Source organism: Vespa crabro, chromosome 3, assembly GCF_910589235.1.
Source record: "Vespa crabro chromosome 3, iyVesCrab1.2, whole genome shotgun sequence".
NCBI lineage: Eukaryota > Metazoa > Arthropoda > Insecta > Hymenoptera > Vespidae > Vespa > Vespa crabro.
The window spans coordinates 10,158,286-10,185,108 of record NC_060957.1 but is presented as its reverse complement, the minus strand read 5'-3'; the positions used below and the strand labels follow the sequence as shown (position 1 = coordinate 10,185,108).

Below are 26,823 nucleotides of genomic sequence, written 5' to 3'. Positions count from 1 at the left end.
CGATCAAGAAATCTGACTGCAAGGACTCCAGTCCTCCATGTTTGAAGTTCGAATGCGCACGGTCGAAGAGGACGGTCGCGCGTCGTCCCGTAGTTTACGGTATTTCGGACGATCTCAAAATTTCTGTGTGTGCATTCCAGGATATTTTGTGTATTGGATAATCGAATAATCAGAATCATCGTACCATGGATGATTTAGGTAAGTAAATAATAAACTTAATAACATACGGCCTATATGGTCTAACCTCAAATTTTTAGGCAACTAATCGACTCTGTCAAAAGTGATCAACGATTTTATTTGTTTCATTATTCATTTAAAGTTAAATTGATAACTTCTTTTTTATGTTATACGTAATTTAATGTATACATTTATTTCATCAAATATTCTTTGAAAATGGACGCTACAATGTGACATCTTGTATCTAAATTATTCTCATATAAGAATGGAAATTGACAGTATCGACTTTTCAATGAACGCTTAATAAATATATTATGAATTTAAAATAATATAATAATTGATTATAATTAATGTATTATAAATGTAAACAAGCACATAATTTGATATAACAATCGCAATAATTATTGCAAATAATGAATAATAAGTTCATAATCAATTTTATGTTGTACAATTTAGACATTATTTTTCATTCATAATAATTATTGTTTTATTTGTATTTTTATTTTTATTATATTTTTTTTTTCTTTTTTATTATTATTACCCATTTGTAAATACGTTTCTGAACCCGTATTTAATGTATAATCGTAAGACTCGAAGAAATTAAAATTGTGAATTGAAAGTTTTTGTGAAAGTGCATTTCTTATTGTCTTAATGATAATTTTCATTGTTACTTATCGGTTACATTAAAACATTCAAGAACACCGTATAAGCCTGAAAACTTTCCTTTTGTCAAAACACGATATGAATAAGTACACGTTAAACTGTGAAAACATTCATTTACATATATATATACATATATATGTATGTATGTATGATGTATGTATGTGTGTATACACATATATGCATATATATAAAAGATTTTCGTTTACACGTCGATGAACTGTATTGTAAAAATGATTCAAATGATATCTGACGATGGCGCCACGGATGAATAATGACGTTTGATACAAATTATTAGTTCGACGAGTTTATTACAAATTATTAGTTTAAACGAGCTAATCGAAGAAAACAAAAGTACATTCGAATTATTTCTCTTTCTATATATCTATAGATATTTTGTTTGTATATATTGATATATGTGTATAAATATTTCTGTCATGTCTGTTAATAAGATAAGACGTTAACAAATTATATAATTTTTGCGGAGATTCCCTGTGTCAAATAACAAGAATGAAATCATGGAGAGAGAGAGGGGGGACGGGAGGGTGGGAGGGAGGGAGAGAGAGAATGAGAAAGTATGATGAGGAGAAATCATTCATTAATTAAATACAACGTAAGCAATATGTCATTGCTTTCGAACGGCGACCGCCATATTGGTTTTCAATCAATCTCGCGAGATGTCACTGTTAAAGTTTTTGTTGAAAACGTTACAACACATCTCAAAATATATATATATATATATATATTTCTAATCAACAACGTAATCATGAGTTAAAAAAACTCAGATTTTAAACTTGACGTAATAAATTGAAAAAGAAAGAAATTAATTATAAGACAAATCGAAAAATTGTCGATCTTTATTTACCTTCATTTTTTTCTCGTTTTCTTTTTCTTTTTTTTCTTTTTCTTCCTTTTTTTTTTTTTTTGATTAGAATGATTCTAACTAGTATCCCCCCCTCCCCCATTGTTAGTCTTGTCTGTGGTATGAAACAATAAAGGAGTAGTAGGTGTTTTGTTGAACGCAGTAGTCAAGCGCCAACGATCGTACGTATTTTTAGTGAATTTCCCGTCGTCCCGAACTTCCTCGTGTTTCACTCCTCTGTTGATAGGTAGAAAGGTTCCTGTATATATATAAACATACATATATATATATATATACATATTACATATACATATATATATATTTACCTATACATATATATGGCCGAGAGCTCCTGAAATATACTTAACTTTCGTTCGAACTTCCCCCTTTTCTTGGCTGCCCCCCTCCCCGCGCCCGCCCCCTTCATCCCGTTCTAACTACTCCAATGTTGCTACACTCTGTCTCTGCATCCACCAAGATCGTCGTGACCGAGTGCCAGTTCTCTTACGCATATACTTCCTGAATTCCTCTTCGGGATAATCACTCGGGATATCTCGGGATATGCGTACTGTGTGAATCCTTATTAGTGCGTGTTATTATTTGGAGTGATTGCCGTTTATTATCGTCGATAAATTATTTCTGTTTTTTCTTTTTTGGTTTTCGTTTTCTTTCTTTTTCTCTTGTTTCTTTTCTCCTTCTTCCTTTTTTCTTTTTTTTTCTTTTTTACTCGCGTTAATTTAAACAAAATATTTTTCATTAACTTGGATTATTTCAAACAAAATATTTCAAAACAAAATATTTTCATTGTTTGAATTAGTTCATTGTTTCGTACGAAGTTCTATTTCTTTTTTTTTTTTTTTTTTTTTTTTTATTAAATAACACATTTCTCTTTATGATGTTTATTATTGTTAATTATCGTAGAAAGAAATAATTCTTTTTTGTTTGACTAAAAGAAAGAAAAAAGTATTCACATTATTTCTTATTATTTTTTAATTATTTATTTTTTTTTGTCCCCCATAATTGTTAAACAATTTGGTATATTTGGTATGTTTATTATCGTCAGATGATAAAATTTTTTTCTTAATACGTAATGAGATATATTGCGATTATTTTTCATCACTTTTTATTTCGTACGAAATCATTAAAAACAAAAAAAAAAAAAAGAATAAAATAAAAAAGTATCAGAAATAACGATAATTATTGGACTCATCGTATGTGCCACGTTTCTCATTATTTTTCGATAATATTTCTCGTTTTCCAATATTATCATTAATTTAATTATAAATGTAGTGTTGTTTCGAATTGGAATTTGATCAATATTTGAAACTTTTGTTAGGAGTGTAAAAAAGTGTTTGTATCGACTAAACGAGAAGGTGCAAGAGAGAATTAGATAAGCGTGTATTTCAAGAGAATAGATATAGTTGTATTAGGATATACATACGTACGTATATACGTGGGATGATCGAGTTATTATCGCAGCGAACTGTTGATTCATGATAAACTAGCCATCGGTTTCGCGTATCGCAATTTTTAATAATCTTCTTGTCACTTTCATGTCTATGATACTTTATCTCAAATTTATTGATTTTTAAACTATACTTATAAATATACATTGAGTAAATCACTGTTATTTTTAGTTTAAACTTTTTCTTAGAGAAAAGATATCAACGTTGTTCTCATTAAATTTTTTTAATTAGATTTTTTTAATTTAACATTTGTAAACAAAAAAAAAATAGAAACAAGTATACTAACATCATACATTCTCATTAAATTATTTTCTATAGAAAAAAAAAAAAAGAATTATTGACTTCTAATCAAATATAGTTTTACAAAAATATATTGAATGTCATTTTCGATATATACATATATCATTGTTAATATACAAAAAGTGTTATATATATATACAACAGTTCTATTTCTTTTTAAAAATATAAATATGCATTGAACACAATTCAGTAATATTATTATTATTATTAATTTAACATATTTTTAAAAAGAAAATGTGTTAGAATAGTTCTCATTGATCCTTTTTTTTTTCTTTTTTTTTTTTAGTATAAAAAAAATTAATTGTTTATAAATATATCAGAAATGTATATACATATATGTATAGTTTATTTCGATGCTATTCTGCAACAAGTGGTCGCGGTGGCGCGTGGTTAAACGATTGTGTCTTCCATCCCTCTGATTCGTCAGCCAATCGGTGATTCGCATAACAGTACCACGTGACTCGAGTAGCGCGTGTTGCGTTTATTCCACGCGTGTCAGTGGGTGCGTATGTATACACATGGTGGTGCCCGTGCTCCGTCATTTCTTCGAATAAAATAAGTCGTTTGCAATATTTTGTGCGCGTAAAAAAAAAATATATATATATATACATATACATATATATAAATAACAAAAACAAAAAAAAAAAAGAAAATGGCTATGGATCGAACGATGTACGGAAAGGTGCAACCAGGCGCCACTTATCAACCGTTTAGGATCACCGTGAAGAAAGGCTCTCTTCCTGGCTGTAAGTGTCAATTTCGTTCTTTACATCATCGATTTTTTATTTATTCAAAAAGTAAAGAAATAAAAAGTAAGAAAAATGTTTAAAAAAAAAAAAAAAATGTCGGAGCTCAGGGTTTCTTGTTACCATCGTAGAAAGTTTTCTATTTTTGTTTCGTACTCGTAATTACACCGAGGACGGTGCGAAATACTATTACGTGTTGCATAATCCTTACGGAGTTTACGCTCGCGGCGTATTTTACATGTAACAAATACTACCCGCACGACCTCCTTACATAAAAAGCGTTTGATACCGGTATGCGAGTGACAATATTCATGTTGTTAATGCGATAATCTATTGAATCGTTTGTATAAATAGCTTGCAAGTAAATTATTTTTTTTTCTTTTTCCTCTCTTTCTCTCTCTCTTCTTTTTCTTACTTTTTTCTTTTAATTAACATTTTCACGGGAACAATGCACTAGTCAAACGAGACACTATACATATCACGTTCGGTGATAGAGCAATCGTTATCGCTTGCGTAATCCTTTACCATCAATTTACGCCAATTATTTTATTCGTGCTTTTAAACGCCCACGCTGTCCGAACAGGAAACAAGCTTTTTCCTTTTACACGCGATAAAATATATTTTTACGTTTTACGCGCGAATCTAGAATAAATGAGATCAAGTGTGATATATTAGAAACGAGATAATTTGTGAAGCATTGAACTTGTTGCTTTATGTAATTTTCCTTTTATTTTTATCTTTGGATTAATAAATAAAAAAAGCTTTGTGAATGTACGTTTAAATATTAACAGGATATTTGTAAAAAAGAAAAAAAAAAAAAAAGAAAAAGAAAAAAGACACCCACCTTGATAATGTCGTTTTGAAAAGAAGGTTATGCATTAAAGAAAGGTCGAGTACATTTATATACAGCATCACACTGGTTCTTCTTTCAAGTACCCTTCACCCACAGAGAGTATTGCCTTGACACTAAACATACCGGTATACTTATCGAACTCATTATCCAGTAGTACGCCTTTTTTGGTATGACTGTAAATACAATCAACAGTAGTTTCATCGATCGTGTTAGCATCGTGTATCACTTTTGAAAATAATCGATTATCTCATATTTTCATTTTTTTCGAATCTGTAAATAAATCGATTGGATCGAAGAAATAGATTTACATAATATTTTTTTTGTTTTGTTTCGTTTTTTTTTTTTTTTTTTTTTTTTTTTCTAATGTTCCATCGTAATCCAGTATCGAAAAACAAATGTTGTTTGTTCTATCGATCATCGATAATAAAAATTTATGTAGGATATTATACAATTGGAGGAACGGCAGAATCTCTGTTTTATCGACGATCGGTATTCATAGATAATTTGTTACGTAAAAGTAAATGTAATTATTTTAAAAAGAATGTTGAAATAATTCGAAGGACTTTTAAATTAATTAAATTCGATTGTGAAGTTTTTTGTGCATTAACGGAAGATCTCTGTTTTACCGACAGTCGATATTTATTGCATATCATTTGCAAAAATTATTTAAATTAATTATTGCTAATGAAACGTTGAAATAATAATAATAATAATAACAATAATAATAAGAAGAAGAAGAAGAAAAAACGGATTTTTTTATTAATTCTATATTATATATAAATTAAGAATGCGTTCGAAAATGACTCTCCTGAAGGGGTTGAGGGGTGGGGCAAAGGAAAGAAAAAGCAAAAGAATAAATTGAATTAGAACGTTAGGCGTGGTGAAAGGTATACGAGACTCTTTGTAAGAATTGAAACTTCGTTCGTTAGGACAGTTTACGTCGTAAGTGGAGTTAAAAAACACCCTAGTTTAAATGATCGAGAAAGATCATACGAGTTGAAAATTCAAAAAATATTAAAATCACGAGATGTTCGAAACGAAGTGTTTTCGTAATATGTCAAATGTATTTATCGTTTACGAAATTTTCAATTACGCAAAGAAGAATTTGATTGTGACGTCATATCTTTTTATATACTAATACGAAGCCGCATAAGGAGAAATTCTTTTCTTTGGAAATGGATTGCTCAGCGTCCGGATGTAATCAACAACGTTTCTCCTTATAAAGAATTCGAATATTGTGCCGTCTACTACGTTGATACGATAACGCGAAATGAATTCATTCACCATGACTAAAGGTGAGATTTAAAATTAGACTTGTTCGAATATTCATTAGTTATTTGTTACTTTGCATCACGATTAATTATGTTCTCTTCTTCTTTTTACTCTCTCTCTCTCTCTTTCTTTTTTTCTCATTAGAAAGTAAATCAAATTTTATCTTCGATACGTAGGGATCCAAAATGGTCAACTTAATGATCTTTTGTTCGTCCAATACGTATTTTTGATATTCGATGATGTGAAACAAAAAGAAGAAGAAGAAGAAAAAACAAAGTCTATGTATTCTTTTCTTCTTCCAAGCATTAGGCTCCGTAACTATCAAGCAAACATACAGTAGCAGTAAATTCCTACTTGACCTCGAGGAAAACCGTACAACGCACAGTTACGTACTAATCTCTTCGTGTGTATTTTACTTTGCCATTCTAAGAACGGAGAAATCGAACGAATATAGTAGAATATTTTTTCTTTTCCTTTTTTTTTTTTTTTTTTTTTTAGAATATATATACGAAGTATCATCTTGTTAGAATGAACAAAAATATAAATAAAAATTTCTTTTGTCTCGTTTTCATTAAATAAATATAAATTTCTATTCGATTTATTATAACGATGAAAACTAATCGCATATTTGAAAGGTTTTGGATCGATCAAGGCAATCCCTTCCGTTTCTATTGAAACGTATCTAATTCTGTGTTCTTCTAATGTAATTGGTTTTTACGTTTCACGTTCAGTTTTTATCAATCAGCGTAATCGTGTCGAGTCACGCAAATTTTGTTTTTTCTTTTCTTTTCTTTTTTTCCCCTTTTATTTTTATCCTCTGACGTTGCCGTTAATATATTCGAGTATCTATTAAGGCAATTTTTCTTATATCATTAAGGTACAAAAATAATTCAATAATAGTCTAATCGAATCTTCGATATAACTTTATACTCGAATATCATTGGATATGACTCAAAGAAGTTACTGTGTATTCATTCAAGGACTTTTCTTTTCCTTCTTCTTCTTCTTTTTTTTTTTCAATATTCTCGAATTATAAATGTTTCATTATCTCATTATCTTACTTTTTCTCACTCGCTCTCTCTCTTTTTTTTTTCCCCAAGGTAAAAACAACATCGATATTCCTCTTCCTCTTTGATCAGACTTAAAGAGTTCATGACCATATCTGGCTCGTTCATAGAACGATACTACTTCCTACGCGTACGTTTACTAATTCGTAGGTTGCTTCCTAGTGTAATTAAATTTTAGAATGATATTAAGGAAATAGAGAAGAGGGGGGAAGAGGAAGAGAGAGGAGAGAGAGAGAGAGAGAGAGAAATTAGATAAAAAAAGAAAATAGATCGTTACAAGGTTGTTTTAGAGATTAGCATGTGTGACTTCGATCGTTGTGTGCCAAATGTTGAGGATAATGAATAATAGTGTAGAAAGATATATACATACACACACACACACACACACATACACAGAGATGCATATGAATATAGAGAAGAAGAGGAAGAGGAAGGAAAAGGTGGTTTATTTTTGTAAAGTCTGTCGTTTTGGATCTAGGTGAAAATGTTCTGTCTATAGTCAAGTAGATACATATACAATTTGAGATTAGAATCGAGAAAATAGGGAGAAGTAAGGAGTAGGGAGGAGGTAAAGGAGGAGGAGAAGAAGAAGGATGTAAAATAATTCTCACGTAACTACCTTTGATATTTTGTAGGTGTAGCTTTTTGAGATTAACACGTGCATAGTAGAGTCAGTTCTGTCTGGTCCTACCAGACGTTCGGGCCTTTTCGTCGATGCACATTCTTTACTCCTACGTTGTGTTGTGTTTCTTTTTTCTCTTTCTCTTTCTCTTTCTCTGTTCCCCCTTTCTCTTTCTTTCGTCACGTGTTATCGTCGATCTATCGTTGGTAGGTTTGACCTTGATCACCATCGTATGAGACTTTCGTAGAATACTATACTCGTACGTCGTCGAATATATTTTTTTTCTTTTTTTCATTTTTCATTTTTATTTTCAATATTATCCGTAAGAAATTCATGTGAACGTAACAAAGTCGATAAGAATGTCAGTGATACGTCGCAATTGATAGGAACAGAATTTATTGATTGTTTTTTTTTTGTTCTTTAGTTTTTCTCTTTCTTCTTTATTGTAACAAATTTATTATTCTATTCCGACGAATTTATTTATTTATTTATTTATTTGTAGGAAATTTATGTATACGCGACGAAAGTTTTTATTTTTATTTCTTTCCTCAAGATACGAAATTTATAATTCCATTATTCTTTATTTTTTATTTTTACTCTACGATTCCTAGAAAGCGTGGATGAGAGAGCACAACAAAATTGAATACAGTGTCAGTGATAATACATAAGTAGTTGATAGGAACACGAAATTTGTTTTCTTTTTTATTATTATTATTATTATTATTATTATTTTTTTTTTTCTTTTTTTTTTTTTTTAATTTTTATTATTTCTAGCCGTACGAAATTTATTATTATATTTCGTCGATTTCTGCGTGCACGCGCATTTTCAACGCACTGTAAATAAGTTTCCACTTGGCGACTTACCAAAAGTAAAATAGATCTTATTGTTAGCACAAAAGGTTAAATTTTATATTCTGTTTATTTCTCTCCTCTTTTTCTCTTTCTGATATAAAGATTACAAATCAAAGTAAACATGATCCTGAAAAAGATACAATAACGAAGAAGAGAAACTAGAAAGGTAAAAGAAAATTTTTCAACTTTTTATTGCAATTTTGCTTACTCTCGGTAAGGTAGATCCCTTCGCAAATTTCAGTTCACGTGCGTTTTCGTTCCGTTCCATTCGTTAACGTCGAGAAAAGATTTATGCTAACGTACCACAAATAGATCCTAAATTTGTAGGAGATTGGATAAAAGAAAAATGTTAGAAGTGAAATTTTTTTTTTCTTATACCATACGTGCCGTAGATTTTTACGTCTACAAGAGAAAAAGAAAAAGAAATAAAGAAAAGAAAAGAAGGACGTTCTTGAAATATTCACATAAAAAATGTCTTCCTTTCTACCTTTAAATTCGTCCACGTGGTTTGACTTTTACGTTGGTCAGATTTAATATCGTAATACGAACGAATAATCTATCTCTCTAGCCCCGTTCTAATTCAAGGTTTATTTTTGTCTTACATATAATCGCTTTACTAGCCAATCACGTGGCACCCTTTTCGTCCAGGGACTATATTATTATACATAGATCATCGGCTCTTTGATAAAATTCGACGATTGATATCTCTTTGACATTTCGCGGCACTTTTGAAAGGAAAATTTTATTGAGTTTTTGTGTGTGTTATGTGTAAAAGTGAGAAAGGAAGAGAGAGAGAGAGAGAGAGAGAGAATAAACGATAAAAACGTGATAAATATGACGGATGTTATGAGACCCATGTCGCCTGTTCGTTTGGCGATTATTCAACGACATGCACGATGGGAACAATACGTTAGTAAGTATCATTCTTATCGGGAGAAAAACATAATTTTTCTTTTTTTTTATTTGTTTTGTTTCCGAATGATTTGATGTTTCATCGAATATAAATATATCTTGACGAATGTATATATGTAATTAATGTTCATTGATGTGTTTCTTTCATTTATTCACATTTTCTTCATGTCTGTCTCTTTTTTCTCTATCCATCTTTTTCTCTTCTGTATCTATCTCTTTCTCTCTCTTTTTATATATAATTAACGTATATATGTAATTAATGTACATTCGTGTGGTTTCTTCATTTATTCGCATTTCTTTATCTCTCTCTCTCTCTCTCTCTCTCTCTCTCTCTCTCTCTCTCTCTCTCTCTCTCTCTCTCTCTCTCTCTCTCTCTGTCTTTACTGTGTTTTTTCTACTTCGTCATCTATACGAGATCACGCACACATTTGCACGAATAATATATTGACGCCCGGATTCGTTAGACGGTATGAATCAGATGTATAAAATAGGACTCTCTGAAGTTGAACGGGCTTCTGGCCAATATTTAGGTCTCATTCACACGTACATACGTATATAAGCGTTTATCATTTCCGTATATTTTACAACACGTAGTATCTAAAAATGTTTTTTTTTTTTTATTTTTTTTATTTTTTATTAAATACAAACAAAATAGAATTAAAAAAATTCAATTTCGAAGAAAGATGCATGTAAAATTTTTTTCATTTATTTTACAATGTTTTGTCGTCATAAACTCATTTCTTTTTTAAGCATCTAAAAAGAAAAAAAAATGAAAAGATATTTAATATACGTTCTCTTCAGTTCTATATTTTCGAGTTCAATTCATTATCATAACCTCAAATTCTATAACTTTGTATATATATATATATATATATATATATATATATATATATATATATATATGAGCGAGAGAGAAGTTCTTTTCAATTCTTTTTTTTTTCTTCTTCCTCTTTTTTCGATTTGAAGATTTGAAACATAGAATTAAGAAAAAAAAAAAAAGAAAAATAATTGGAGTAGAGTTATCAAAGGATGTGTTTTCTTTAGAATGATCTCCCAGCACATTGTCGACTTTGTTTCTGTCTTTCTTTTTCGTATCAAGAGTTAGCTGACACTCAGCTGCACGTTGCTTGAAGAGAGAGAGAGAGAGAGAGAGAGAGAGAGAGAGAGAGAGAGAGAGAGAGAGAGAAAGTCTAGGAACTCTTCTCCTTAACACGAAAGGCAGTATCATCGTATTTCTACCTCTTGCTTCGAGAATTCTCCCTCCATATCCTCTTCTTTCCCCTCTCTGGCTCCTCCTCCCCTCCTCAGGGCAACCATCTAGACCTGCTCTCCTCTCTTTTGCAGCTTCGCCTTTACCGAGAACCTTATTGACAATCAGTATCGTCTCGCTGATCGGACGTACGTGTGCGGATATTTCTTTCTTACGCACTGTGACACACGTGATACTTAATATCGAATTTTCTTTTTTCTTTTTGAACTTTTGCATTGGATATCTCATTCGGTAGACAATCATCTTCGTTTTTTATTATTGTTTTTTTCTTTTCGGCGAAGTAAAAGCGAACGTGTGTATTAGTGAAATAGACACGATTTATTATTATTATTATTATTATTATTATTATTATTATTATTATTATTATTACTAGAGAGTCATATATGTACAAAACAATTTTTTTGAGATTTGTTTTTCCAATTAAAAACATATTTTGAAGGTTAGCTTTTTAAAAAAAGGTTTTCAGATGAATAATCATAACATTTTTTTTTTTCAAGGTTAGTTTGAAAAAGATTTTTCAGACAAATAATCAACTTTTTTTTTTTCAAGGTTACTTTCTTGAAAAAAGATTTCCGACAATTAATTGTAAGATATTTTCTTGTGGTTAGATTTTCGAAAAAAAAAAAGAAAAAAAAATTCTCGACGAACAATTATAACGAAGACGTTTGAGGTTAACTTTTTGAAAAAGATTTGCAACGAACGATCTGAGAAATAATCAAAATTCTGCGAACAACTTACGTGAATAAATTCGAATAATGAACATTTTTTCTCAAGAATATTCGTCGAGGACGCGTCATACAATAGCGAAGATCATTAACCTTTTGCATCTGGATGACATCATCAAGACGAACTTATAACTTTTTTCTTACCTCGTTTTAATTCTATTGCATGACGAAATAGACGATTCTTTAGGTTAATTTTGTTTTTCTTTTTCTTTTAATTTTTGTTTTCTTCCTTTTTTTTCCTCGTTTACGTGCATATCGTACACGCGTTCGCTTTGAACAGTGACAAATAGGATGTGAAAATATTTCTCAACATTGATAAGTTACGTTCGTAAAAATAGAATAAATTTTAACGTTAAGGAAAAAATATCGTAGTGACAGAGTGAAGAAAAAAAAGAAAGGAGTTTGTTTTGTTTCAACGTCAACTCGTTTTATTTATCATGGAGGAACAAGATACCAGTGCATTTCAATCTTACACAGAGAATAATAACATCTACGAGACTTATCAAGTCGACAAGGCTGATAATAATCTTTTTAATCTTGGTAAATCTATCTTTCTTTTTGTCTCTGTACACACATGCATACAAACACACACACACATACACACACACATATGACACGCATATAAAACTATATAATATTTGATTTATACGAGATACTAACGATAGTGTAAAACAAAGATGGCGTCATGAAGGATTAAATTGTCAAGCCTATTAATTTTTTTTTTGTCTTTTTTTTTTCTTTTTTAAATATTGGTCGACTTGTGTGTATGTATATGCGTGACGTCATCGCCAAATCCGTTTCGATTAACACACATTGTGATAAGTATTATACGAAAATATTACAAAATTGTTGTTTTGTAAGCTTGTCCTCGTTATCATTTTATAATTTAGATATTACGAAGTAACTCTTTTGTTCGTTCGAAATTTTTGAAACAACTCGTCTCTTTATTTTTATTTTTCAGATGCCCTATTGGCGGATTTACAAAATACTGTATCGTCCGAAGGCAATCACGTTAGTAGCAACGCTACACCCGGTTACGGTTCGTTAAATGGTGCAAGAACGCATAATACGAATGCATACAGATCGTACGAAAGTAGAACTTCACCATTACCGTCACAATCGGTAAGTCTATTGTTTGACGTCCATCAATTTGATGTTGAAAACCAATAATTCATTATAAATATTGAAAGTTGTTTGAAAGGTCTGTGATGGTTTTTTTCTTTTTTATTTTTTTTTTTTACATTATAAAAAATCCATCAATGTGATGTTAAATTAATAATTTATAAACATTTAAAATTAGTTGAAGAATTTATTAATCCTTTTTATTTATCAATTTTAACATTGTAAATAATGGAAATAAGATATTTCAATCTATAAAGGAAATTAATTTTAAATCAATTTGTAAAAAAAAAAAACAAAAAATATTGAATATATAACAACTTTGAAAATAACGTCGTATATAAAATAATGTATGAGCGCGCTGCGATGTTATCGACTGAGAAAGGAAGTGTGCAATGATTCTTTTTTTTTTTTTTTGTATCGGAGACGTCATATTCGTTAGAACGATGTTTTTCTTCCTCGATCATTCTATCATCCCATCGAATACTTAATGGATCGTAAAAGAAAAGGAACACCCACATGTCTCACCGATTATTTTAGACACGGCTGTATCTGTTATGCACCTAAACGTGATACCAGTTTTATTCGCGATAGCGAGGAGTTTGCCGAAGGCACGTAAAAAATCGCGTTATTCGAGATGTTTACATAAAAGATTTATAATATACATATTAGCACGAATGGAAACATGATGACGAGGTTTTATTTTCTCTCTTGAAACTTTTTTTCTGATGGCATTTTATTATACTGAGTTTTGTGATAAGTTATATAAAAGAGAATAATTATTAAATAACACCTATTGAAATTAATCTGTTTACTACATTTACAAGGCTTTGTTGACTATTACAAATGATTGACGTTATCGTTATAAATTTGAATTTATTTCATATTAATTTTGGAAATATTTCAATGATTATCTTATCGATCGAGATAATTGAATAAATTTTCTATGAAAATAAATTAAAAAAAGTGAAAGATAAAATTTACGAGCCACCTCGTTATATCAATTTTATCATTTTTTTTGTGATATATAGTTGCAACATTATCCTGATAGATGGCTTCATCAGGTTAACGTAGGAATCTGCATACCGATTATCTTATTACAAATCATAAAAAAACAAAAATTCCATTTTATCGATATACACGTTATTGATTTTTTCATGATTAATTTTTTTATTTTTTTTTCCCCCCATTAAAATATAGCTCTATTTATTGTATTTCAAACAAAAAATTATTTCACACATTTCAAGAGAAACAATTAAATATTACTTTTTTTTTTTTATTCTCCCGATCAAAATTCGACGTACGAGTTTTCGATTTTTTCATCACACATTATTTTTTATACAATTTTTCTTTTATTGTTCATCGTTTAATTAAACAATTATTTTCACATTTAAGAAAATATAGTTAGATATTTTTTTTTTTTTTTCTCAATAAAAATTAATGTTATATGGGAAGTCGATTAATAAGAAGAATATCTACGTTATCGACGATCGGTCAGTTTTTTAATCGGAAGTCAAATTTTTCCGAAAGATGTCGATAGTGGTAGCACGCGCGCATTTTGTTAGTGAAATCTTGGTCAAATTTAAAGTCTGATGTTGACCTTCCCTTGATATTCCATAATATCCTGAAATAGAACGATCCCGTTCGGCGGTCGCTCGTCGTCATTACTTCGACGACGGAAGCGACTGCCTGTACGAACCAGAAGAATCCGTAAATAAACTTTACTCGTCGATATATCGCGATGGAGTGCCAAATTCGATTTAACCGAGTATATTCGTTTCGTGTTTTACAATGAGAATATTCATATTTGGCTCTTCTATCATAATTAATATAAATTATTAAATATTTTAAGACGATAAAACTCGAATCGATTTAAAAGATGTTATTTTATTTATTTCTTGTTTATATATATATATATATATATATATATAATAAATTTCACTAACACATTTAAAATGAATGTAATTATTATTATTTATTATAGTCAATTTGTTCGTAATAATTATGTTATAATTGTGACATAAATTACATTAAGTAATTATATTAATAAAATTATCATATATATAGAAATTAATTTCGATGAATTCGAAGTGCTCATTTTTTTTCTTTTCTTTTTTTGTTTTTTTTTTTTTGTTTTTGTTTTAATCAATTAATTTTTGTTTTTCTTTCCAATCGTTATGGAGGAAAACATATGAACATAATTAGAAAGTTCTGTTCAAGGTATTTTATTCGATCGCATTTTATTACGAATTTAACGTAATTATTTTTTAATCCTTTTTTTTTCTTCTTTTTTACAAGAAATGCATCGAAACTTTGTAACTCGATAATGATAGATAATAATGATAACAATCGATAAAGATAGTCGAAAAATGATGTCTGGACAACTTGGAAAGTTAAGAGAACTCTTTCAAGCGTGTGTGGCGTATGAAGTGTCTAAAGTTAGAAGCAATATGGTGTCTAAAATCGACTCTCATCGTCGCTAAATCCTCGACTTTGATGGAGCTTGTTTTTCCTTTTTTTTTTCCTTTTTTTTCTTTTTTTTTTTTTTTTTTTTAAACATATGTACAAGAGGAAAAGCCTTCTCTTTGATGCGATCAAAACTAAAGTCAATACTCGTCAAATGAATTAGTTGTTTCATTTATTTTTAGTACATTATGTAACATTATATTATATCGTTTATATTAATTAATCTAATATCTAACATCTTTCGTTATTAGATCGAATCGAAGAATAAAAATATATTCGCTCTTATTATTTTATATTATTATTATTATTATTATTATTATTATTATTATTACTTTATTATTGTATTATTATTATTATCTTTCTTTTTTTTTTTTGTTTCCTTCCTCATGGAGAACACAAACGTTGAACTCAAAAAAAAGAAAAAAACGCGCGAATAAGAAATGGACTATAGTTCATGTACTTACATACGAACAAAGTATGAAGACTATTATCGATCGTTTTTCTAAGAACACCTGTCTCTTTTCCCGTCAATTTTATTGATTCTAGTTGCAGAACAGACTGAATTATTTATATCTTTTGCGTTTCACTTTCTACGCGCAAATTTTTTTACCTGCTTCGAATGATTTAATATAGTTGTAATTTATTATTTTGACCCTTTATTATATGTATACACTGTACACACACACATACACACACACACACACACACACACATTTTAAGGGTGCGTGCCTGTAAACAAACATTATAAATATTATTAACTTTATTGTGTATATATATGATACAAAAAATAATACAATTTCTTATTTCAATTTTCAATTATAGTTATATATATATATATATGCACGTGCACACATACACAAATAAATATACGTATGTAGATGTTTTTTTATATTAGTGTTCATATATTGTATATAATATATAGGAAAAAAAAAACAATGATAATAATAATACTAATAATAAAAATAAGTTACGCGATTTGCATTATAAGAATTGCATTTAAATATTAATAGACATAATGGATCTCGATTATGCAAAAGAAAAGATGGAGGTGATTGTGCAAATATTAGTGGACATATTTATTCATAGCATGCATAAGGCCGATAATAATAACTTTTTTTCTTTTTCTTTTTCTTTTTTTTTTTTTTTAATAAATTATCATTCTGAGGCGTTAGATATTTTATTCAAATTAAAAAGAAAAGAAAAAAAAAGACAAATAGAAAATAAAAAAAAGTACAAAGAAAAAAGATTCTCGATCGTTCGACGAATTATATGTTTTTTGTATCGTGTGCAACGCCAAATGTTTGTCTTAGATATTCCAAGGAAATGTTTCTACGTAAGTTAGATATATAATTTCGATGTGTTGACATATTTCTCGTTTGTATAAACAGAATGTGATCATTGCAGCAATTCATATAAACAATAAAAGCTATATTGTGGATAAAATGCACAAAGTTGAGAACTTTATCTCGATTCATTATTATTTATTGATTTTTTTTGGATCTCTCTCTCTCTCTCTCTTTCTCTCTCTCTCTCTCTCTCTCTCTCTCTATCTATCTATCTATCTTTTTTTTTTTGATTTTGATTAAACTGATCAATTTTTCAATAATAATTCATTTCTAATAAATTATTTTCTAATAATTTCTGTTTGCGAAATCGGGTCAAATTATTTTTTATTGCTTTTGCATTATATATAAATAATTTATTTCAAAGAAATCATTATAAGTTATTTTAGACATTATAATTATTTTACACACACACACATTTTAATTATAATAAGAATTATACATTTAATAAAATTTTCTATTATTTGTTACTTTCTATAATAAGTATATGCATGTATATATACTTACATATACATATCTATATATATATATTTTTTTTTTTTTATTTCTTTTCTATTTTTCTTTTTTCTTTTTTTATTTCATTTTATTTTTAACGCAGGTTTAATAGACCGTAATCTATTCTATTCTAAAAAGTAATAAAAAAATGTGTTGCAATTTCATTTCAAACGGAAAAATGGTATTTGCAAGTTGATTAATTTTTCATTAACTCGATAGATTTAATCAATTCATCTTTTTTACTATTTATCATCCTTTTTGATTTTCGAATCCTCGCTATATGTCGATGTTCAAAGTTTTTTTTTCTTCTCTCTCCCTCTCTCTCTCTCTCTTTCCTTTTTTTTTTCTTTTTGTAATACGTTAGTCATTTTATTCTTATTCATGAACGAAATCTAATTTATTGTTCGATCATTGAAGTTATTTATAAACTCGTATGGAATAGTGAATTTCACGATCGCAATATTCATCGATATTTATTTATTCTTTTCACAAGATAAAAGTCGATCGAATACAATCGGGACTTTGAATTCGAACAAGGACGCGAATTCGAAATTGATTTCGAATTCGTTGAAACATCGATCTTTGTTGTTTTACCAACCTATTCTCCATTGTCTCCCCACTTTCTCTCTCTTTTATTCTCGTTTTTGATATTTTCCTGAAACTTTACGATTTCGTGTGATAATCCGATACGTCTTGCTGACATGTTTCTACTCGTTCGCTACGGATATTTTTGGATTGGTAACTTTGCAGGCAACCTAGTTTCGAAGGATATGCCGTTTCTAATGTTTTATTACAAAAAGAAGGGATTTTCCATAGTCGAATGTCATCATAAAAAGAAAGAACAATATTCTTGTTGTTATTTTTTTTTTTTCTCCAAGATGATCATAACAACAACATAAAGTGTTATATATTCTATTCGTAGAATATACGTATTTGTTTGTTAATATTGTTAATCTTAAAAGCAATTGTTTTTTTTTTTTTTTTTTTTTTTTTTTTTTTTTTTTTTTTTTTTTTTTTTTTTTAACGAGCAAAATAGAAATCATATAAGAATAGTTTGTTACAGTTTAAGTGGATCACTGTTTATCTTTATATTAAAAAAAAATCAATTATTGCTAACAATTTTATCAAATGTTTAATTTCATTATCATCGTCGTTATTTTCTTCTTCTTCTTCTTCTTATTATTATTATTAGCTTGTAAACGTCCAAAGATGAAGCGTCGTAATATTCGCGGGCGCACAATAAATTATTATATAAATACTGGAATTATTTTGATCCTCGGTGGAGAGAGATGCGTTAACACGATAATTTTGTATCAAACGAGACCTTCACGGGATAAACTTATTGGCAAGCGTCTGGATTGGATTGGATTGGAAATATACATACATATATATATACACGTACGCCTTGTTTCGCGCTCATTTCTTCTTTGCTAATTGATAATGTATGTATTTACAAAGGCAGTTTAGTATAGTCGATAATGACATCATGTTTTCAAAATAATGTGCGTACCTAAGGATTTTGGCAGAGTGATAAAAGTGGGAAAAGAAGCCAAAAATCATGCTCGTTCACGTTTACGATATACAAACATACATGTGTATATATATATATATATATATATATATGCATTTACATTTTATGTTTTATCTACGTATACATTAAAAATATCTTATGTCATCTTTTCTTATTCTACTGTTCTAATTAATTTTAAAATTCCGCTTTTATTTGCCGCGTTAACTTTCTACGACGTCCTGTAACTTTCGTGTATCTGCATTTTCTATTTTTTACATTTTATCTCATTTTATTGAAAGAAAAAGTTAATCGTTACTTTAATTTAGATGTTTTCTTTATTTTTCTTTTTTTTTTTCTTTTTTATAACTTTTTAAATATACCACACTTATTGTTAGTTGTATATACTTATAATTGGTATAATTATAGTAGTATAATGTAAGTAACATATATATATATATATATATTATATTAATTTACTAGTTATATTATAATTATAATACTTAATATAATTTTATACTATAGTATATAATTATATTATTCTTAGTATATCATATACATTTATATAATATAATTATACTGGTATAAATAAAACTGTATATAATTTTCATATTATGCAATTCTTTTATATATGAAAAAATTAATTTCTAAAGAGTTATTTAAAGCATTGTTAAAATTGTTTTCGATTAATCTCTCTGTGTGCGTGCGTGTGCATGCAGCGTGTGGGTGTGTCCATTTATTGTGAGATTTTTGTTATAATGTTTATGACTTTTGTTTCGATCTTATTGTTCGAAAAACAAATTGATTTGTCTGGTATTAATAATCTCACTTTGATTTATCGTCAATAAATCACTATTCCACACCTGACGAAAATTCGTCACGGAAAGTTCGTAATGTTTTGAATATATAAATATATTTATATCTTCTCGTATGTGATATATGTTTAAAAACACATACATAAACAAACACACGTACGTACGTACGTTGTTACTTTTGTTGTCCAAATATTTTTGAAAGGTGGAGAAAAAAAAAGTTTCTTCGAAAATTCATCGAGATATACTATCTTTCGGGTTTTACGTTTGACCTACAAATATTACAGCCGACTTATCAAAATCGTGAGGCCATCGAGGAGACCATCACAAAATCTTCGAGTACAACTTATACGCAAAACCCTAGCACTGGTGGGAAAATGCCATCGTTGAACAACAATCTTTCTGAATTGGACACGTTGCTTCAAGATTTGAGCAATGCACGTTACAATTCGCATTATCACGAGAGAGGTTAGTTTCGAATCTTATTATTTGTTTAAAAATAAATAAACTTATCTAGAAGAGTTTATGAAGCAAATAATATTATTTATTATTATTATTATTATTATTTTTTTTTTTTTTTTAAATTTTTACGATAATATATTGAATAATACGTAGAGATTATATATATGTATATTTTTTTTATATCTATCTATTTTTAATATATAAAATGTTTACAAAATGTTTACTTAATTATATATCATTTATCAAGGTATTATTGTTTAATAATATTAATAGATTGAATATATTTTTAAGAATATATTTTATATTTCTGATATTAAATATATATGTAAATTATTAACAGAACTAATATTATATTAATCATATATTAAAATATGTTAATTAACTTTACTTCTTAATTCTCTACGTTATTCATACTGAATTTCTTTGAAGTGAAGAACCATCGAACTAAAGTCGATAAAAGACATCCGTCTTTCTAGATAGTCACGTATCAACGGGGGGTGTAAATGGGGGTACGACTAGTCCAATGCTACGCTCACCAAGTAGTATGTCAGCCCCTCGCCCCACCGTCGATGCTTTGCTCGAGGAACTTAACACAGCGGTGCCTAATGGGTAAGTACAAATTTTCATTAAAAAAAAAAAAAAAAAAAAAAAAAAAAGTATTTTTCCAATCCCAAAAAATAACAACAACAACAAGAAAAATTGTATCATCGTTAGGGATTATCCCAGTGATGGTAGAGTGAAGGTCACCATACAGGAAACCTCAACAGAGATTCAACCAGTCTATGATGGTTATCCTTCGAGTCAACATGGTTCCTTGAATCGATCAGAGATTCAACAACGTAGTTATGCCAACGGTCATACTGCCAGTAACGCAACGAAAGAGCTCGACGATTTGATGGCCTCCCTTTCCGAGTTCAAGGTATAACTTATTTGACTCTTAAAATAAAGAGAGACAAGAAGGGGTATAGGGGTGGGTGGGGATAACGAGAAGTTGAGGATCAAACTGATGACGAAGAAAAGTTAAGATCAATTGTCAAGGATTTACATGTTAATGATTGATAATGTCTTAAGGAAAAGAAAAGAAAAGAAAAGGAAAGGAAAAAAAAAAAAAGAGAAGAACATTCCTAATTGACTATTATTTTCTTTTTTGGTAAGACTGACATGTAATATGTGGGCTATTCACACTCTCTCAATTCACTGCAGAATCAGAAAACAGTGATGTTCAAACTACTCCTGCCCATTCTTGGCTCCGCGAGTTACCAAAATAACTTTCATTCCACCATCCACCGGAGCAGTAGAATTACCTACCCGGTTACGCTCTTCCTATTCCTCTCCCCACTCTTTTGGCGTCTCCTTTTCTCCACTTCTCTTGATTTTCACTATGTCTCTACGTGGCGTGGAGGGAAAATATATAGGAGGGGTGAGTGAAGAAGAAGAAGAAGGGGGGTGGGGAGAGGTGTCTAGTGATCCACGAAGCCACCGAAAGCTTTCGGCCAGTCTGCAAGCTCGCCTGTAACACTCGACATCTCCCACAGTGAGGATCTAAACAACGCTTCCTCTTTTTTTTTCTTTTTTTTTCTCTTTTTTTTCTCCTCTCCTTAGTTTGCACATAAGATACCTTGAAAATCTTACCTTGACATCTTCTTATAGATTATATTAGACTTCCACGTTTCAAAGCTTTAAGATTTTTGATGAGAATAAAAAGAATAAAAAAGAAGAGAAAAGAAAAAAAGAAAAAAAAAAGAAAGAAAGAAAGAAAAAAGCAGATTGGATTGCTCTACTTCATTGTCCATTTTTATTTTTGTTTCGATTTTTATTTAATTATTTATTTATGCATTTATTTATTTATTATTATTTTGTTTTCGTATTATTTCTAGATAAATGAATAAAACTACAAGGTCTTTCATAGTCCCGTTTATTTTCCAGATCAATAGCAGTTCTCATCAACATCAAACGGTGACCGATTCTCCATACGCTAAACCCAATAAAGCGACTAAAAGTTCGCAAAGCCCATTACCACCGGCTGAGGGTACACAAACGAGAATACACATTACAGAAACTCAAACGACACATCATTATCAGCAACAACAACACGGGGAAAGTCATACCGCACAAGCCGCAACACAAATCAAACAGAATCAATTGGATTCTATGCTAGGAAATCTCCAGGCAGATATGAGTCGCCAAGGTGTGAACACTACGCAAAAGGGATGCTGCAGTGCCTGCGAGAAACCTATCGTAGGCCAGGTGAATGATGACCAATCAATCTTCTTGATCTACATCATTTCTCTGTTTCTCTCTCTCTCTCTGTCTTTCTCTCTCTATATATAAATATATATATTTTTTTATTCCATCATTTCCATTATTCATTATCTTCTCATTTAGGTAATCACGGCCTTGGGTAAGACCTGGCACCCTGAACACTTCACATGTACTCATTGCAATCAAGAATTGGGTACACGTAACTTTTTTGAAAGAGAAGGACATCCCTATTGTGAACCTGATTATCATAATCTTTTTTCACCACGTTGTGCTTATTGCAATGGTCCAATTCTCGACGTAAGATATTCAAGATCATCATTGATAAATTGATAAATATATATATATATATTTATATACATATTTATATATATGTGTATATGTATGATGATAATGATGATGATGTCTTTTAAAGATCATCAGACATGATAAAAGATAATTTTTTTGTAGAAATGCGTTACCGCCTTGGAGAAGACTTGGCACACGGAACACTTCTTCTGTGCTCAGTGTGGCAAACAATTTGGTGAGGAAGGTTTTCACGAACGAGATGGAAAGCCATATTGTCGGGAGGATTTTTTCGACATGTTTGCACCTAAATGCGGTGGTTGTAATCGAGCAATCATAGAAAATTATATTTCTGCATTGAACAGTCAATGGCATCCGGATTGTTTCGTTTGCAGAGTACGTTTAATTTGTTAATAATAATAATTAATTAATTAATTAATTGATTAAATAATTAATAATGACTATGATATGTTGATTTTAACAGGAGATCAAATCGCAACGTTATCTATTTGGATTCGATTGATTTTTTTCTTTTCTTTTTTTTTGGAATTTTCATATGTCATCCTTGTGTGTTTTAAATGTTAACAATTACAGGATTGCAAGAAACCGGTTTCTGGTAAATCATTCTACGCTATGGAAGGAAAACCAGTATGTCCAAAATGTGTTGGCGTGGATGAGGAAGAGGAGGAAGAGGAAGAGGCGGCCTAAAAAAAAAAGAGAGAAAAGAAAAGAAAAATGAATTTTGCGATGTTCACAGTCGTTGATTATTATTATTCTATTTTCTTATAGAAAATGTCTATTATTCCATCCGCCCACCCCTTAACCCTGCCTGAAACTCGACTACCCTCCCTCCCCCAGATGTTATTCATTTATTTCGTTGGCTCGAGAAATGTAGTGCCAACATTTTTTTTTCTTCTATTCCTTTTTTTGTTTTTTTTTCTCAAACAGGTGTTATATCGAACGACGAGCAGATTTTTTTTCCATTACACAAAAAAAACACACATGTACACGAACGCGATCGTTATCGTTAAATGTTCTTTTTAAAAGTCTAATGGGGAGCTTTTTCGCATTCACATTTTTTTTCTCCTTTTTTTTTGTGTTCTTTTTTCTTTCTTTTTTTTTTTCTTTCTTTTTTTGATAGTAATTATTTTTTATTCGAGCTCAATCGAAATAGTTAAAGGATCGTTTTATGTAATCTCACATGTTAAAGATGTTATTAAATATGTATGAGGCTAATGAGAGAGAAAAAGAATGTAATAAATTATTATTAAAAAAAAAATATATATATATATATACATATATACATGTGAAAAAAAATTAAAAAAAATTAAAAAAAAAAAAAAGAAAAAAAAAACAACAACAAAAAAACAAAACACACACATAGCGAACAACACTAGGGTGACATTGAATCGCGTGCGACAAAGTCGTACGCGTGTTCGTTGAAAGCCCGTGTGATACGAACACGGCCGTGCTGCACTCATGCCGTCTAATTTTAGAAATATGTCTAACCGTACGATCGCTCTTTGATCAATTTCCTCTGTATTCTGTTTTCTTTTTCTTTTTGCGTGTGTTATTGTTTGATATGTATGATGTATGTATGTATGTGTGTGCGTGCGTAAACATACATACACGTACACGCACATACACCGTTTATAGTAATATGATTTTCGTCAATTTTTCGATAAATTTTATTTATATGGCATGATTCATATTCTACAAATAAATTATTATTATCACCGTCACACATATAATCGATTGGTATATTTAGTTAGTATATATGGAGATTACATAAAATGAGAATTTTCTTTTTTTTTTTTTTTTTTTTTTTTTTTTTTTTTTTTTTTTTTTTAGATAGATTTGTGTACATTTGTATGTATTCGTTTACATTCGTGTAACATTTGAGACATTCGTCTACATTTGTGTTTTTGATTCATTCTTTTTTTTTCCTTTTTTATTTTTTATAAAATGTAAATTATATAATTTTAATGCATTGTTATTTAATATGAAATTATATGTTTTTATCTTTAACAATTTTATGTGTTTATAAAACGCATTTTTTTTTTTTTTTAGATATTTGAATCGTATAAGAAAGATATGAATAACAATGATTTGAAATTGTAATATATATTATTATTAAAATAATTTAATTGTCAGTAAAAATATATACTATAATTAAAAAAAAAAAAAAAAAAGAAAAAAAAATTAATGAAAATCACATTGATGTTTTTGCAGGACTGCAGACAAAAGTTTCAAGGAGGATCCTTTTTTGATCACGAAGGATTGCCGTATTGTGAAACACATTATCATGCCAAAAGAGGGTCATTGTGTGCTGGCTGTCATAAACCAATAACAGGTAAATATCAGTACATAATAAAGAATATATAAATTTTACTTAAATTTAATTATCTTTTTTTTTTGTTTGTTTTTTTTTTCTTTTTCTCTTTTAATTATAGGACGCTGTATAACTGCCATGTTCCGAAAATTCCATCCAGAGCACTTTGTCTGTGCATTTTGTTTAAAACAATTAAATAAGGGTACTTTCAAGGAACAAAATGATAAACCATACTGCCATGGGTGCTTCGACAAACTTTTTGGATAAAATCACTCGACAAATATCGTTATACTTCATACGTTCATTATTTACACGATGATCAAGTGATAGGGTTGTCTTACTCGAGATTTTATCTATAAACGAATGAAGAAAAAAGAACTTATGAATTTACACGTAAATGAATAAGAATGAAATTCATAATACACGAATCATTGACACATCTATAGATACGTATAATAATAATAACAACAAAAACAACAACAACAACAACAACAATAATAATAATAATAATAATAATAATAATAATAATAATAGTAATAATAATAATAATAATAATAATTATATAATAATAATAATTATTATTATTATTATAATTTTAAACTTTTAAACGATGCGATGATGAACTAGAAAAAAAAAAGAAAATTAAAGTTCATTAATCATTTTGCTACAGCTTAATACAGCCTTTTAAAATTTTTATACGCCTTAATTTTCTTAAGTAGAAAGATAAGTAGATGTTAGTTATAACATTTTTATTACATCTCTTTCTCTTTCTCTCTCTCTCTCTCTCTCTCTCTCTCTCTCTCTCTCTTTCTCTTTTTCTCAATAAAAATAAATTTAATACAGTCCCTCGATAGATAATACGCTTTGTATTGTCTTCCAATATTTAAACGTGGACATACATATATATATACATACATACATACGTACATACATATTTTAAAGGAAATACATTGAAAAGTATGACATTAAAATTTTCGTCATAAATGTATAGAGATTAACGAAAAAAAGGGTGCTAATTCACAATGTGTTTTAACTAATTCTTTTTTTTTTTCTTTTTAATAATTTTACTTTCAACTAATGATATGTACGTAATTTAATTGTTTCCGATAATTTCTATATATAATCCATATTTTATATATATATATATATATATATAAAATGAGAACACAGTTCTAAATGAATATGTTCATTAAGTTTCATAATTATATTTATGAAATATTTATGTACAGTTAAAGCGATTAATTCCGAGCAAGCAACGATATTCATTTTCCATTTAATTTTTTTTTTTTTTTTTTTTTTTAATCAAATAAAGATTGAATCATCACACACGTTTATTTCTATCGTTCTTTCGAGATAGACATTGTAGTAAGTGTGTATGATACTTCTTTCTCAAGAGTTCATACGAAGGTATATAATACATATACAATGATGTAATAGTATAGAATAGCTGAAAATGTAAGCAAAATATACTACATGCATTCACATACAAAATATGAGAATTTTTTATTTTCTTTTATGCACTGTATAGTTTGTGTGAGATTCAGTTTTTTTTTTCTTTTTTTTTTAAACGTGACAGATTAAGAGATCAAGGATATATAATTTAAATAAACAGAGAAATATTGTATACACGATTTATTTGGCATACTGTCGCACAGTAAGTACTTGCATTTTACATGTCGTCAAATAATTATTCAATAAATATTATATATATATATTATATATTAAATATTATATATATGTGTGTGTGTGTGTGTGTGTGTGTGCGCGCGCGTGTATATATATATATACACACACATACAGACACATTAACAGATATTTTTTTTTTTTTTTAATAGATAAAAGTGTGTATACGTGTATAAAATAATTTACAGTATACAGTGAAGCTACTAGATTTCTAACTTACTAATTAACCGAGTGTAACATTGAAAGTATAAAAAAGAAAATCAAAAACAAAAGAAA

The 26,823-nt window shown here is 29.0% G+C and overlaps 1 protein-coding gene and 2 long non-coding RNA genes across 10 annotated transcripts; 1 reads left to right on the top strand and 2 right to left on the bottom strand.

Annotated features, from left to right (window-relative positions):
* Positions 1-26,823, top strand: LOC124423228 (leupaxin). 8 transcript variants are annotated; one of them, XM_046960767.1, is made up of 11 exons: positions 8,093-8,231; positions 9,498-9,790; positions 12,746-12,906; positions 19,814-19,994; positions 20,465-20,597; positions 20,703-20,907; positions 21,915-22,235; positions 22,374-22,547; positions 22,698-22,928; positions 24,765-24,885; positions 24,986-26,823. In XM_046960767.1, exons 2-11 carry the CDS (start codon positions 9,712-9,714, stop codon positions 25,129-25,131), a joined length of 1,752 nt encoding a protein of 583 aa, XP_046816723.1. In that variant the 5' UTR covers positions 8,093-8,231; positions 9,498-9,711; the 3' UTR covers positions 25,132-26,823. The 8 variants fall into 8 exon arrangements, with proteins under 8 accessions (XP_046816726.1, XP_046816722.1, XP_046816725.1 ...); XM_046960768.1 differs by having other exon boundaries at positions 8,101-8,231; positions 9,653-9,790; XM_046960765.1 differs by lacking the exons at positions 8,093-8,231; positions 9,498-9,790 and adding exons at positions 11,166-11,290; positions 12,123-12,324.
* On the bottom strand, positions 336-2,166 carry LOC124423233. Its single transcript, XR_006942038.1, has 2 exons — positions 2,026-2,166; positions 336-1,958 (listed from the first exon to the last, which is right to left on the bottom strand). It is a non-coding gene; the product is annotated as an uncharacterized LOC124423233 (long non-coding RNA).
* Positions 3,881-8,124, bottom strand: LOC124423232. Its single transcript, XR_006942037.1, has 3 exons — positions 8,023-8,124; positions 5,056-5,334; positions 3,881-4,009 (listed from the first exon to the last, which is right to left on the bottom strand). It is a non-coding gene; the product is annotated as an uncharacterized LOC124423232 (long non-coding RNA).